The sequence below is a fragment of the Protopterus annectens genome, chromosome 7.part0 (genome assembly GCF_019279795.1).
Source record: "Protopterus annectens isolate FY-2018-M chromosome 7.part0, PAN1.0, whole genome shotgun sequence".
NCBI lineage: Eukaryota > Metazoa > Chordata > Ceratodontiformes > Protopteridae > Protopterus > Protopterus annectens.
Window position 1 is genome coordinate 1,183,032,123 of NC_056739.1, and position 16,397 is coordinate 1,183,048,519.

A 16,397-nucleotide genomic window follows, 5' to 3' on the forward strand; every position below is an offset into this window, starting at 1 on the left:
CCATGATAATGCATTCCATGCCCTTGCAGATCAGGCTCATCAGACTGATGGGACGGTAGTTCCCGAGATCCAAGGTGGAACCCTCCTTGTGGAGTGGGATAACTGTTGCTGTGCACCACTCAGTGGGCACAAAGCCTGAGGTGAGGCTATGATTAAACATGACACTTAGGTGAGGTGCCAGTTAATTTTGTAGTTCATGTAGTACACAGCCCGGGATGTCATTTGGTCCCATGGATGCTGTATTCTTAGCTTTGGATAGTGCGGTTTCTACCTGTGTGGCCATGATTACCGGAATTTGGCAATCTTTTGGTATTGAGATGGGCCCTTTAGGGGGTGAGAGAGGGGTGAAGTTGGCACTAAATCGATCTGCCAGGATATTGGCAATATCCTTGGGGTCAGTATATTTAATGCCATTCTGTTGTAGCTCAGAGAAGATCTGAGCACTGCCATTTAGATTCTTGACCTAACTATAGAATGCCTTGTGGTTGTCTTTGGAATCTTTGGAAATTTTATTTTCGAAACTAGGTTTAGAGGATTTTATGAGGGATCTCATCTTCTTACTAAAGCTGGTAAGGAAGTTTTTTGCATCCTGGGATTTTCCTCTTTTCTACAACAGTTTCTTCCTTCTGTTGTATAGTTTGTTTATGGCAGGGGACCACAAGATTGGCTTCCTTTTTTGGAACATGTTAGATTGATTGCTGACACTGCAGTGCATTATAAGAAGGTGTCGCACTCCTGAGTGTGTCATCCTTCAAATGAAAAGTTAAACTGATGACCCATCTGCTTGAGTTGATGGTAGCTCCTGTGGATGTAAAAGAGCCCATGCCCTGGCCAAATTTCTCCTAGCAGTATAAATACATTGTCAGGTCTCCTCTGAAAAGAGGTGACTAGGCTGGTGTGACTAGCTCAGCCAACAAAAGGTAAATCAGTAAAACATTCTCTCTGGAACTCCACAAACACTTACCTTTGCATCCATTATCAAATGATCAGTTGATCACTAAGGCATTATGATCTTTTATATTCAGACTTCTGAATATGTAGGACACTTACCTTTGCTTCCATTATCAAATGATCAGTTGATCACTAAGGCATTATGATCTTTTATATTCAGACTTCTGAATATGTAGGGCACTTACCTTTACATCCATTATCAAATGATCAGTTGATCACTAAGGCATTATAATCTTTTATATTCAGACTTCTGAATACGTAGGACACTTACCTTTGCTTCCATTCTCAAATGATCAGTTGATCACTAAGGCATTATGATCTTTTATATTCAGACTTCTGAATATGTAGGGCACTTACCTTTACATCCATTATCAAATGATCAGTTGATCACTAAGGCATTATAATCTTTTATATTCAGACTTCTGAATACGTAGGACACTTAACTTTGCTTCCATTCTCAAATGATCAGTTGATCACTAAGGCATTATGATCTTTTATATTCAAACTTCTGAATATGTAGGACACTTACCTTTGCTTCCATTCTCGAATGATCAGTTGATCACTAAGGCATTATGATCTTTTATATTCAGACTTCTGAATATGTAGGACACTTACCTTTGCTTCCATTCTCAAATGATCAGTTGATCACTAAGGCATTATGATCTTTTATATTCATACTTCTGAATATGTAGGACACTTAACTTTGCTTCCATTCTCAAATGATCAGTTGATCACTAAGGCATTATGATCTTTTTTATATTCAGACTTCTGAATATGTAGGACTTATTATATGGCCATCCCTATAAGTCCATCCTTATGCACACTACAGAATTAAAGTCATTTTTCTAAGCTAAATCTCTAAGTCTAGACTGTTAACTTTTGGCTCACTTTAAAACACAGTCAAGAGTTTGTTAATTTCAAAGCTTGAGTACACCCTCCCTCTAATGGCACCTTATAATTCCCATAATATTAAAACTCTTAAAATCACTTTAAATAAGATTTGTAGATGCATTTTCCAGTCCAGCTTATAACACCTGCATTTTTATTGAAAAAAAAACACTATCTGTTTCTCTCCACTGAGGTATCTGAATGCCTTTCCCCACCTTTACCCAACTGTTGCATTTCTCATTGATCATTAACAATTTCTATGGATTGTTTAAGGATTAGGGTTTGATGATCAAGAGCTATGTCAGGAGACCTGCATGGAGTTTATAAGCATTACTCAGGCAAGCTTGAAAACATATACACACACACACACACACACACACACACACACACACACACACACACACACACACACACACACACACACTTTATGTATTTTATTATTATTTTGCCGTATTTATATTATTTTTGATGTCTTGGTAATGCACAGTATGCATTAAGTGACTACTGACAATCATTTTTGTCTGCAGAGGACTAGAGGAAAATTACTGCAGAAATCCTGATGGATCAGAGGCACCTTGGTGTTTTACAACCCTTCCAGCAATGAGAGTAGCTTTCTGTCTGCAGATCAAACGTTGCCCAGAAGATATTGAAGCAGAAGGTAAAATCTATGGAAGTCTGCATAATATGAATGAAATAATATGTGAAATATATAAATTAAAATTGAAACAGGTGATACAAGAAAGGCATTAACACTAACAAAATGATAAACATTTAATTTGACATCTGTAATGTTGAATGAAGATTGTAGAGGAAAGCTGCAGTTATTTCATTTGTTTTAGTCTATACCTCTGCTATAAACCATCATTCTATTCCCCAGATGACTCTTGCATAGTGGGTTAATCCTGTTTTCTTTGTAAAAGGTGTAGGGTTTGAAACTCACTCTTTCACTTTACATACTATTTTTAAGGGTTGGTATGATGGTTAATGTCTTAACCTCACAGATACAAGATACAAAGTTTGATTCTAAGCTCTTGTTATTGGCTAGGCTTTTAACAGTCTGCAGACTGATAGCCTAGTATTTATCTGTGAACCTATAAGAATTTTGGAAATGGATGTCACAACTACATATGGGAGGATTGTTTACTCAAGGTTCACTCCGGAGACCAAATAAGGGTATGAGACCCAACCAACTCAATGCTGGATAAAATAATAGTTCAATATGATAAACGAAACGTAACCATAGGATGAAATAAAGATAGGTTTAATTAACGCTTGTTACAACAAAAGTGCGTTTTCGAATGTCTTCTTCAGAAAAAACACAATGTCACATACAATCACTTAAAAAATACACACACCTTATATACACAATCCAATTAATGAATTTATTTAATTATTACTTAATTGGTTAAAATAAACTTGCAGTCTAAATTTACTTTCAAGTTCTAAAATATCATATTGTTAAAAATAATAAATAAGTACTTTATCAAAATATCAATTCTATATAAAAATGGGTTTAAAATGGAAAAATTAAATATGTTATTATGTTTTAATAAAACTTTTATAAATGTTAATTTTATAAAATAATGAATATGCATGTAAAATTGATGAAGTACTACTACCATCTAGTGGACAAAAAGGAATTACAACTTGGCAGCTCTTAAATTTTAACACAGGAATGATTGAAAGCATTTCATTCAAACCCGGTTCCTTAGTAGCATCCAGTATTATCTGCCAAAATAGTTCTCTATATTCAAGTTTTGTTTCCCACATGCCTCCCCTAGCCTCCTTTGGTACAACCTCTAGTACGAAAAAGTAAAATACAGAATCTTTACAACTTGAGTATGACGGAACAGTGCATTATTAACATTGTTTCTTTTAATTTCATAGAAATGTTCATATATTCTGGATTTTAACTTCCTTTCTGTTTTTCCCACGTAGAAGGAAAAACAGGAGTGGCATGTGGCAATATATACAACCCCTGATGTATTACAACTGGCAAATTTAGAAGAAAAAATAGTTCTTTCTCTTCTGGGAATTGAAATACTGGTGTCATTTTGAATGTATTGACACTGGGAGCAGGAACCACATTTATAAGTACCTGTTTTGTGTGATTCACTGTTAGTCTTAGTAGCTCCCCCAAACTCAAAAATATTTTTGAGATTCATGTCCCTTCGGTATATAAATTTTAATGGCTGATTTTTTATATATTCAAGTTCTGTGAAATCCCTAAACCTGTCCCATTCCTTATTGATGGTAGTTTTAAGTACTGCTGCATCACCGGTATAATCCATAATAAATGCATTTGAAAAATTATAAGTATCACCAGACTCCTTTGGGTAAACTGTAATATCAGAACTATCCTGTCCTAGGATGGGGGCAAATCTCCCTTTTCTACCTTCAAGTACCACCTTATAAACTTCATCTATTAAATAGGCGGGATATCCCCTTTCTTGGAACATATTAATTATAAATTGACTGTCCTTATAAAAGTCCAGATCCTCCGAAGTCATCCTGCTGGTCCTAATTAATTGTCCCTTAAGAATATTTCTTTTTTGACTAAAGGGGTGCCCACTTGAAAAATGTAGATAGGAATTTGAAAATGTAGGTTTCCTATTTATCTTAGAAATAAAATGATCGTCACTTTTACTAAGTAAAACATCCAAGTAAATACATTCTTCAAAATTAACATTATATGTAAAATCTAAAAAAGTTGTTGTACTTTTGATGTATTCCAAAAATTCATAAAATCTTTCCAATGTATCAGTCCAAAAAATGACTATATCGTCCAAAAAGCGTTTGTAAAAAAACCCAGCAGTTAACAAATTCACTTTGATTTATAAACAAATTCTCCCACCATGAAAGAATAATATTGGCATAAGTGGGGGAGCATTTAGCCCCCATAGCCACTCCCCTTTCTTGCCTGAAAAATTCTCCCTGGAAGTACATAAAATTGTTTTTAAGAATAACTTCCATCAACAGGAGACAGGTTCTAAATACATCAACTGTAAAACCTCTATGATGTGCCATACTTTCTTCTAACCACAACAAACCAATGTCATGGGGAATAGATCCAAATAAATCTACAATGTCCAAGGTAATAAAAATTATATTTTTGGAAAAAAGGTGGGTCTTTACTTGTCTCAGAAAATCCCAGGAATCTTTTAAAACTGTTATACCCTGGTTGGACAATTCTTTTAATTTAATATCCACATATTTGGCCAAGGGGGTGGTAATAGAACCTTCCGAAGCTACTATAAGTCTCAAGGGAGGGTCATTTGGATCTTTATGAACTTTCGGGATGCCAAATACTGAGGGAACCGTAGGACTTTGGGTAGTAAGAAAGTTAAAAGTGTCCAAATCAATTGAACCCTCAAGTAATAAGTCATTAATTAACAAATTAATTTTAGCTTTAGAAATGTTGATTTCATTAATGGAGGCTCTAGTATAGTTAGTAGTGTTTTGCAAACTTTCCTTCATTTTAGACTCATATAAAATGGCATCCATTAAAACTGCACCTCCCCCCTTATCAGGTTGCATAATACGGATAGTTTTATTACCTTTCAAATTTTCTAATAATTGAATCTCTTTCTTTGGTAAGTTTGAATACACCTGATGTAAGCCCACAGTTTTCCTAATTTCGTTTTCCATCACTTTTTCTGGATTCTTTAATTGAGGGTGAAGTGGGGGATTGAAAACACTCTTCTTCTTTAGCTGGGAATGTGTATGGGAATTGTTGCAAGTTCCTTCGAACATAAGCCCCAGATTCTGTTTCCTTAAAAAAAGTTTTAGATCCACTATCGCCCTAGGAATACTGGCTTTCCTTAAGGGAATAAACTTAAAACCTTTTACAAAAAGTTCAAAAAATTCTGGCGTAACATCCAAAGAACTATACTTGAAAATCTTGTATTGGTTAAATTCAAAAATATTCCCATTTTGTTTTATTGAATTTTCACAGTGGGCTAATTCCTGTAATTCCCCCTGTATGGATGAGCAGGGTAATGATAGTATACTGGATTCCGATTGCGTAATCTGTCTGACCTGCGTAGGGGGGGTATATATTCTAAAGGGATTTCCCTTGTAGCATCTTCACCATTGGCATTCTCAAACCCTACATCAACATCCAAATCAATATTGGTATTGTCTTTATTGTTTTTTTCAAACTCTCCCCTGTAATTGAAGTATGGTCTAGGTTTGGGGTAAGCTGTCCCCAGACTGTAAGCTTTAATATCTCTCTCTAATTTTAGGGCCTTTCTTTTCATGTTTTTGATACATTCATTTTCAATTTGAGAAAAAATGCTGTTGTATAAAGATTTTTCTGTTTCTATGGAAAACAACAAGTCATTAATAATTTCATTGTTGACATTGTTAATCTTAGTAACAAGATGGGTCCTAATCCTATCATTTTCTGCAATAATTGCCCTGGCTATATCCAAGCCACATTTATCAAAAATGTTAATTAATTCCTTATGGAAGGTAGAACCTTCCTCGACCCTATTTGGATACTTACTGATACGTAAGCCCTTGGGTACTATACCTTTGTCTATGCATTCTTTTAAAAAAGTAGAATCACATGCTAACCTTTCGTATTTATCCAAATAAAAATATAACAAATCTAAATTTTCCTTGTAGGTTTTGGTTTCTGTAGAACGATAGTCAGAAACCGCGCCATGACAATGCATGCTAAATTTCTTGTCCAGAAAAGTTTTTAAATCAATAGGTGTAGTAGAATGAGAAAAGTCACCTTGTTTGCGAGGAACACGCTGTTCGCGCTGTCCTCGTTGTTCTTTGGGTAAGGTAGAATTTCCATTGAACGAAGTCCCCTGGTTATTAGAACCAGAACGTAGGAGAAGAGGAAACTCTTCAAAATCGTTGACAGAGGTAGGCGACCGGGCACCCACATCTCCGTTTGAACATTCTGTTGGAACAGGAAGTGTGTTACCTCCTGGTAAACGACTAGAAAGAACTTCCTTGTTAGATGCACGTTGTCCGTTGGATAAAAGTGAATGCTGTGTAGCCAAGGTTACAATAGAGACACAAGCTGGAGTTAAAAGCTCAACAAGTTGGGAAAGTTGTCCGATAACTTTCCTTAATTCACCTTTCTCATTGTAGTTAGAGTCGTTGTGGGTCTCTGCCCCTGGTGCCTCCGCCATCTCAAACGTAACACAAAACCAAATAAAAAAGAGATGAAGGAGTGAACAACCGTCACTAAAAACCACTCAAGGTTCACTCCGGAGACCAAATAAGGGTATGAGACCCAACCAACTCAATGCTGGATAAAATAATAGTTCAATATGATAAACGAAACGTAACCATAGGATGAAATAAAGATAGGTTTAATTAACGCTTGTTACAACAAAAGTGCGTTTTCGAATGTCTTCCTCAAAAAAAACACAATGTCACATACAATCACTTAAAAAATACACACACCTTATATACACAATCCAATTAATGAATTTATTTAATTATTACTTAATTGGTTAAAATAAACCTGCAGTCTAAATTTACTTTCAAGTTCTAAAATATCATATTGTTAAAAATAATAAATAAGTACTTTATCAAAATATCAATTCTATATAAAAATGGGTTTAAAATGGAAAAATTAAATATGTTATTATGTTTTAATAAAACTTTTATAAATGTTAATTTTATAAAATAATGAATATGCATGTAAAATTGATGAAGTACTACTACCATCTAGTGGACAAAAAGGAATTACAACTTGGCAGCTCTTAATTTTAACACAGGAATGATTGAAAGCATTTCATTCAAACCCGGTTCCTTAGTAGCATCCAGTATTATCTGCCAAAATAGTTCTCTATATTCAAGTTTTGTTTCCCACATGCCACCCCTAGCCTCCTTTGGTACAACCTCTAATACAAAAAAGTAAAATACAGAATCTTTACAAACTTGAGTATGACGGAACAGTGCATTATTAACATTGTTTCTTTTAATTTCATAAAAATGTTCATATATTCTGGATTTTAACTTCCTTTCTGTTTTTCCCACGTAGAAGGAAAAACAGGAGTGGCATGTGGGAATATATACAACCCCTGATGTATTACAATTGGCAAATTTAGAAGAAGAAATAGTCCTTTTTCTACTGGGAATAAAAATACTAATGTCATTTTGAATGTATTGACATTGGGAGCAGGAACCACATTTATAAGTACCTTTTTTGTGTGATTCACTGTTAATTTTAGTAGCCCTCCTCAAACTCAAAAATGTTTTTGAGATTCATGTCCCTTCGATATATAAATTTTAATGACTGATTTTCTTCGATATATAAATTTTAATGACTGATTTTTTATATATATTCAAGTTCTGTGAAATCCCTAAACCTGTCCCATTCCTTACTGATGGTAGTTTTGAGTACTGCTGCATCTCCGGTGTAATCCATAATAAATGCATTTGAAAAATTATAAGTATCACCAGACTCCTTTGGGTAAACTGTAATATCAGAACTATCCTGTCCTAGGATGGGGGCAAATCTCCCTTTTCTACCTTCAAGTACCACCTTATAAACTTCATCAATTAAATAGGCGGGATATCCCCTTTCTTGGAACATATTAATAACAAATTGACTATCCTTGTAAAAGTCCAGATCCTCCGAAGTCATCCTGCTGGTCCTAATTAATTGCCCCTTAAGAATATTTCTTTTTTGACTAAAAGGGTGCCTACTTGAAAAATGTAGATAGGAATTTGAAAATGTAGGTTTCCTATGTATCTTGGAAATAAAATGATTGTCACTTTTACTAAGTAATACATCCAAGTAAATACATACTTCAAAATTAACATTATATATAAAATCTAGAAAACTTGTTGTACTTTTGATATAGTCCAAAAATTCATAAAATCTTTCCAATGTATCAGTCCAAAAAATGACTATATCGTCCAAAAAGCGTTTATAAAAAACCCAGCAGTTAACAAATTCACTTTGATTTATAAATAAATTCTCCCATCATGAAAGAATAATATTGGCATAAGTGGGGGAGCATTTAGCCCCCATAGCCACTCCCCTTTCTTGCCTGAAAAATTCTCCCTGGAAGTGCATAAAATTGTTTTTAAGAATAACTTCCATCAACAGGAGACAGGTTCTAAATACATCAACTGTAAAACCTCTATGATGTGCCATACTTTCTTCTAACCACAACAAACCAATGTCACGGGGAATAGATCCAAATAAATCTACAATGTCCAAGGTAATAAAAATTATATTCAGAATAACAGACTGCTGGTTGCATGATGATACCTCAAAACCCAAGAGCTCTAAAGTCAGAAAGTCAGTCCTTATTGCATAACCGGTATTCGAACACATGTCCAATCTAAACACATGTACTTATATGTAAGTCAGTGTTATGCAGTCACAGCATGTTAAAAAGAGAAAGTAAAGAAAGTGCTTTTACAGTGGTCCAGCCCCCTGCATCCTGCACATGATGCTTCACCATCCCAACCTTTTTATTCTCACTCTTGGGTCACTCCATGTTAGAGAAAGAGTGATCCTTTAAAACATTTAGAGTCTTGTTCTGTTGCTGAAATGCAGTGGTCTCGCAGTTAATATCAACCACTAGTTTGATCCCACCTACACTGTCAATTTATAGTGATTATACAACTACAGGGAATCAAAGTCTTGCGCAAACTTGCTTGAACACTCAGGAATCAAACATCCATGAGTCAAGCTGCTGAAGGGAACAATGAGAATGTGGGTACCTAAATTGTACTGTACATTGTGCCAGCAGAAAGGGCTGGAATTAGTGGTTTGTACTCTGTTCTCTGCCTGCAGTTATATGGACGTCCTGTGTATGTTTAAAAAGCCTAGCATCATGTTCATTTGCATCTTACTCAGTCATTGAAATTATGACCTATTTACAAAGTAAAATCAGACTTGGATCTTGCAGTGCAGTGCAACATTATTTGGATTATATCAAGATCTTCATCAGCTTATACAGCTAGGGCAGAGGTAGCCAGAGAGTACCACTAACATTACAGATTAATCATTTCATTTTGCATCAAGACAAATTAACCTATATAATCCTTATTTTTTTGTTCTTAGCTCAATCCTGTGCGTATTGTATAACAATATACTTTTCATCTCTGGGTGATAGAGGTCTAAGTATGTAGCACAGTGAACAACATGATGCAAATATTTTATTTTTATTATTCTGTAAATGTCAGACTAAGTGATCTTCTTTGCATTCCAGATTGTTACCATGGAAACGGGAAATCGTACAATGGAAAAGTTGCCAAAACACGCAAGGGAATCACGTGTCAGAAATGGACAGACGAAACTCCTCATAAATCAGAGTATGTAACTGACTACATTATAGGGCTTTGTGAGCTCCAGTGATATACTTGTATTAAATGCCCTAGATATGTCACACGTTGGATTGTTTCCTTGGCACTAATGAGGCATACATTCTTTCTCAGTCATTGTTGTGAAGAGGTGGTGATATTTACAATACTGCTGTGTTCTTACAATAACTTAGAGTCACAGTCCTTGTCTCACAGCTGTCAGTCAAGGACCAGCAGGTGGATTTGAGCTTTGCCAGTGGTTACTTGATCTCATTATGGGTAGAACTGGACTCTACTCACAGTAATACTGGCATCAACAGTAGAATTATGGCATCACAATATAGTGCGATAGAGTAAGTAGTTGTTAAAGTGTATCTAAGTATGATTCACTTTTGTATACAAAACCTACTTTTTAATGACCATCTCATATTTTTTCTCTCTATTAGAGTTATATCTGTATGTATACACAGAAAGTGGTTCAAAGACAACTTGTAATTTCTTCACAAAGCTGTCTGAAAAATACATTTGTCATCTATCGTGACTATAAAAAGGAATATCCCCTTTTCCTGTAAGTGCAATGACTATAAAGTTGATTAAATAAGTTTGGGGGTACAGGGCCAGAGCACCTGTATGAAATATGGATGCCTTTGCCTCCACAAAAAAAATGCACACACACAATCAACTAATCAACCTCTATCTGTCTATCTATCTATCTAGCTATCTGTCTCTCTATCTATATGAGTGTAATAGCTATGAGTGAACACTCAGAAGAGTAAACACTTCCTTTAGCTGTTTTTCTGCCTGCTAGCAGCTGAACATGTGAGATTGTGGTAAGGAGGGGTCTTAGGAATTTACAATTTTCCCACTATAATGCAATCTTGGAGTTGATATATATAATTAATAGCTAGTGCTAGAGATGCAGGAGACTTGCCCCCTCTAAAAAATAGTGTTTTTTTCATTTTTTTAGTTGATTTGAGTTTTCAGTCTTTTTAAATAAATTTTTTTTAATGCGTTCGCTATTTGATGAGACATGTGTGTGTGTGTTTGTATATACATATATGTATATATGTATATACATATATCTATGTATATATATATATATATATATGTATATATATGTGTGTGTGTGTATATATATATATATATATATATATATATATATATATATATATATACTCTGTTTCACTAACTTCCAATTCACTGACTCCCATTTCACTGAGACAAATGACTGAAATTTCATTTCACTGACACTTCATTTCACTGACAGTTCATTTGACTGATATTATTAGCAAGAAAATGGAATATGCCCCTCCCACTGTAGACCCTGGAGTTAGAATATATAGTTGGGTGGGGCACAGCCCCCCACTTACTTTTCTTTTACTAAGCAATATTATATCAAAACTTAACAATATCATATTCTAACTCCAGGGTCGCACTACAGTGGGGAAAGGGGCATATTCCATTTTCTTGCTAATAATACTTGTCAGTCAAATGAACTGTCAGTGAAATGAAGTGTCAGTGAAATGAAATTTCAGTGAAATGGGGTCAGTGAAATGAAAGTCAGTGAATTGGAAGTTAGGTGAAACAAAGTAGACCCATATATATATATATATATATATATATATATATATATATATATAGATAGATAGATAGACGTGTGTGTGTGTGTGTGTGTGTGTGTGTGTGTGTGTGTGTGTGTGTGTGTGTGTGTGTGTGTGTTTATGTGTGCAGTTGCCATTCACATTGAGTTGGCTGCTTGTTGACAGAGTGAATGATTTGTGAAATGTGCTTGAATGTTCTGTTCATCAAATGTTTAAGATTTTGGATAAATGGAACATTGAATGCAGTGAGTAGGGTAAATGTGAGTTTGAAAAACTAAAGCTGAAACTTTCAGATATTAGTAGTAGTGTTTCTGTGAGTGTCAGCAGGTTAGAATTAGCATAGGGTTAAGTAAGTGGGAAGAGTTAGTATGTTGTGTGTATGTATGTATGTGTATTGTGGTATGTATGTGTGTGTATCTGAACTATCTTGTTTACTAGTAGTGTTATGGAAAGCGTTTCTTTAAGGTAAGGTACAAAGTTATCAGGTTATCATGTTATCAGGTATTAGTAAAATAATGCAGAAAAATGAAACCCCTTGCCCACATTATCAATGCTCGTTAACCCTAACCCTGCAACTTAACTTAGAAAAACTTTTGTGTGGTGTGATCTGGGTGATCTAATCATTAAAAGACATGTTTTGCTTCCTTTTGCAATCTTTTTTTTCAGTTTTGTAATTTTTTTACATTGACTTTCTAAATGCTGGCATCAATATCAATCACTTAGGTTTCAATGGCTGTGCATCCCAATAAATCAACATATACTCATATATTCACATATATAAATGTATACTATAGCAAAAAAATGCTCAACACTTGTGGTGGTAAGGTTGAAGCTAGACAGATTCCCTGTGCTTGTTTATTTTGTTTAACTTATACTATAGCACTACAGCTGGCGGTATTTCTTCTGTCATTGTGTACATTTTCTCACATTCCCTGAGACCCTCTGGACATTTAAGAAAGTAGCTTGCCTTCTTTCAGAATCACTGCACCTCTTCCATTCAGTTGGGTTAGAAATGTAATATGAATGATTTAATAAATGTCAGAAAATTTCTATGTGCACACTTCAGCTACAAATTTTTCAAGTATTTCAGAAATATTTTCTTGTTCCATACTCCAGTACTATTCCACATAGTATTCGTATAATTTCTTCAAGGCAAAAGTTTCCATCCAGCATATTCACGATAAACTTTGAAAGGTACAATATCATTCCAAGAAATATCACTAGCGCTTGTGTGTTATCAGGAGTAGATATCTGCTCCATTATTCTTACTTTGTCAGAGTTTGGTTTCAAAGCTTCAGACTTTAAGAAGTTACCCATATATCTCAATTCTGTAACTCAAATTTTATATTTGTTTTACCTAGCTTCATGTTGTCCTATTGCAGTCGTTTAAGTATTGTGGTGACTCCTACACTGTGTGCTTCTCTAGTCTGAATCCCCACACCAGTGCAACATCATTGTACCCATTGATTATCTGGGGAAACAGCTCTCTGAAGCATTTCAGGTGCCAGAAATACAATATAGATACTATACCAAAGTTTTAAAATCGATACTTTTCCATAAATTAAATAAAAATATGGAGTGTGGAAATTTGGGTCTATATTACCTGATCGAAAGCTGAAAACAGCGAATACCATTTGGGCTACACCAAATGGTCGGAAATGTCACAAGTGTAAATGGAAATCACTGTAGGGAATATTTTCCCTTTACCTCAATGTAGTGCGATCTCGGAGTTGGAATATTTAAGTAGCAGGGGTGTGGGGGTGCAGGGGGGCTTGACCCCCTGCCCGGAGCGTTTAGGTAAGTTGTTTTTCTTTTTTTAATTTTTTATTATACGTTCGATGTTTTAAACATCGCTTATATGGTGTCGATCATATGAGAGTCAATGTTTAAAACTTTTGGACATATAATATAGATCCTGGAACTTTCCCTATCATACTCAATTGACCAAAATGTTTAGTTTCTGAACAGAAGAAACCTTTACTGCTGGCATGGCAGACACTAATCTACCACTGTAAAAGGTGGGCAGTTTATTTATATAGCTTCATTTACAGCCTATTGATTTATACTGATACAAATTTTACCTAGCTTTACAAGAACAGCCATTTTGTTGAGCCATTCTTGAGCCATTCAGTGGGATCAGTATTTTTTTAATCATAGTTATTTAAATATGGTTACTTTGACATTCTACTGTTTGAAATGCACTACTAGTACCACTGTATCATCTGTCTGAATACAATAAAGTCTTGGTAAAAAAGCTCAGGCTATTGAGTATTTCTCCATATTTTAAGCAAATCATCTGACTAAATATTTTCTGATCTATACTGTTATTGTGAATTCACTCTGGATTCTTTTCACCATGCCCACACCTTGACAAGTTATCAAACAACCAGAAATCAACAGTAAGTTGCAGTCACTATATTAACAATATGGAATTGATTCACATATTTTTTTAGTATTATGCTCACACGTAAGTGTTTCCTGGTCCTTTGCTTTTATGTGATTACTAAAATAAGTAAGCTATTCACATAATGATGACCTCATAAGCTCCGTTTCATAGCCGTGCTTTGAACATTCAAAGAGATTTTCAATGTACTCTCTGCTATTACCTAATCTAGCCATAATGCTCTCATTATTAATTTTAAGCTTTTCTTTCAGGATTTCTAATTTATTTTCTGGGTGCAACTTTTCTGTACATTGTTCTTATAGGTTCATAGGAGATTACTAGGCTAACCTTACATGCCTAGCCAGTTTTACCCAAAATTTACCCAAGTTTCTATCCCTAGGGGAAAGATAACAAGGGTTAGCAAGCAGGGGTTTGATTATTGTTACTGTCCCTGTCCATAAAGGACATAGGAGCCAACCTAGGAGTGAATTTGAGATTCCCATCCATCAGTCCAGATTGTGTTTGAAGATGGTCAGGGAAGGGCTCTGTTTCATATGAATCTGAAGCCTATTCCAGAGGAGGGAAAATCTCTGTGACACATATCTGTCTCTCCAGCATGATCTATTCATGTCAGAGATCAGGTTTAGATCTTTGTAGAGGGTAACCCTTGTGCAGTTAGTTTTGTGAATATACAACATTCTTACACTGTAGACATTCTCAGTGCAACTGTGCCCACAAACAAAATCTTTATTCCAACATGTGCAATTTTTTCAACCAGAAATGAAATTATTCCATTTTACAGACTTTAGCAAGAGGTCTTTTATCAAGCCTATAACCAGAATCATGCAGAATTTATCAACAGCACATTTCTCATCCTTCTCATCTTTGATAAAGTGTTGACTCTTTTTATTCATTTTAAACATTTCTATCTCAAGTGCAGCTTTATACACTTTAAAGATGTTTTAACTGTGAAGAAATTTCACTTGCTCTATACATACCATTCATTTTTAATGTTAATTATGATTCTCTCAGCAATCTATACATCATCTAAGTTCTTCTGATACCACATGTGATTCTTTCTCATACTAATGAGTAGTCTAACTCATCTATTTATGTTCTCATGAAAAACAAATGGCGGGTATGCGCCAGATTCTTTCTCAGCTTACAATAACATTGCAACAGTTTTCCATCAAAGGAATACTCTAATTAACCCTCTTGAACTCAGACTAATTATAAATGTTTAGGACTTGTTTTCTTGTTTCCTGCAATACCTAGAAACATAGTACACTGTACTTTTTTCAGGCTTCCAGAATTTTCTGCTCATAGAACTAAATCAGATTTCTATATCTATAACTCACATTCCATTAAGAAACTGTCCTGTAATTAAGAGGTTTCCTTTTAGTGGTGGTTGCACCATTATTGAAAGAAAGAAAGATAATTTGATTCAAAATATTTAAGGTTTAAATCACTTCTAATGTCGCATAACATTTTTTATTTAAGATGCATAACATAAGAAACAGGGCACAGGCATAACTACTATGACGTCCCTCCTCTGAGCCAGTAATCAAAGAGCCTCAATCCTCACCACTGACACCAGTGAGATACATTCACTTGGAACAAAAGTAGATACACATAGTATTTCCAGATGCAGCTCTCTGCACCAAGCACAATTTCCCTTAAGAGCACACAGGAAATACACTTCCGTCCTAGGGCTGGTTTTCACTCTCTCTCACCAGACCCCAAATAAGGCTCCATGTTGCCACAGCTGTAGAATTGAGTCTTCAGCCAAGTGTTCTAATCCAAGCCCTCCACCACCCTCTCTGTGAAAGCAGTGCTCTGTGTCCCTGCTCCAAATAGTTGGCACACACTCTCTTTGAGATTTGATTTTCACACACAAATACACACACACACACACACACACACACACACACACACACACACACACACACACACACACCTGGGAAAAGCTGGCACAGATTTACTAGCTATACCCCCTCTGCTCAGACTATAAGGTATATACTGCCACCAGAACACTCCAAAGCCAGCTACTCTAAGGCTGTTACAAGGGTACCCAATAATACTGAGTAAAATTAATACTAATACAAATGGTAGTGTTTGACCAATCCAGCAAGGCTTTCAGAAGTGGCCACAGAGTCACCAAATACATTTAAGTACTCTCAAATAAATTTAAGTACTCTCTAATATTAAAATATTCTCTAAAAGACCAGTCACAATGAAAAGTTTAAATGCATTTAATAATACATAATAAAATAACATGAAAATAC

The 16,397-nt window shown here is 35.1% G+C and overlaps 1 protein-coding gene across 3 annotated transcripts in view; it reads left to right on the top strand.

Moving 5' to 3' along the window:
- Positions 1 to 16,397, top strand: part of MST1 (macrophage stimulating 1) — a 442,641-nt gene that overhangs the window by 251,617 nt on the left and 174,627 nt on the right. For all 3 annotated transcript variants that reach the window (XM_044077787.1, XM_044077790.1, XM_044077788.1), the window contains exons 9-10: positions 2,367 to 2,497; positions 10,038 to 10,140. In XM_044077787.1, coding sequence (XP_043933722.1) covers positions 2,367 to 2,497; positions 10,038 to 10,140 — 234 coding nt within the window. The remainder of the gene's footprint in view (positions 1 to 2,366; positions 2,498 to 10,037; positions 10,141 to 16,397) is intronic.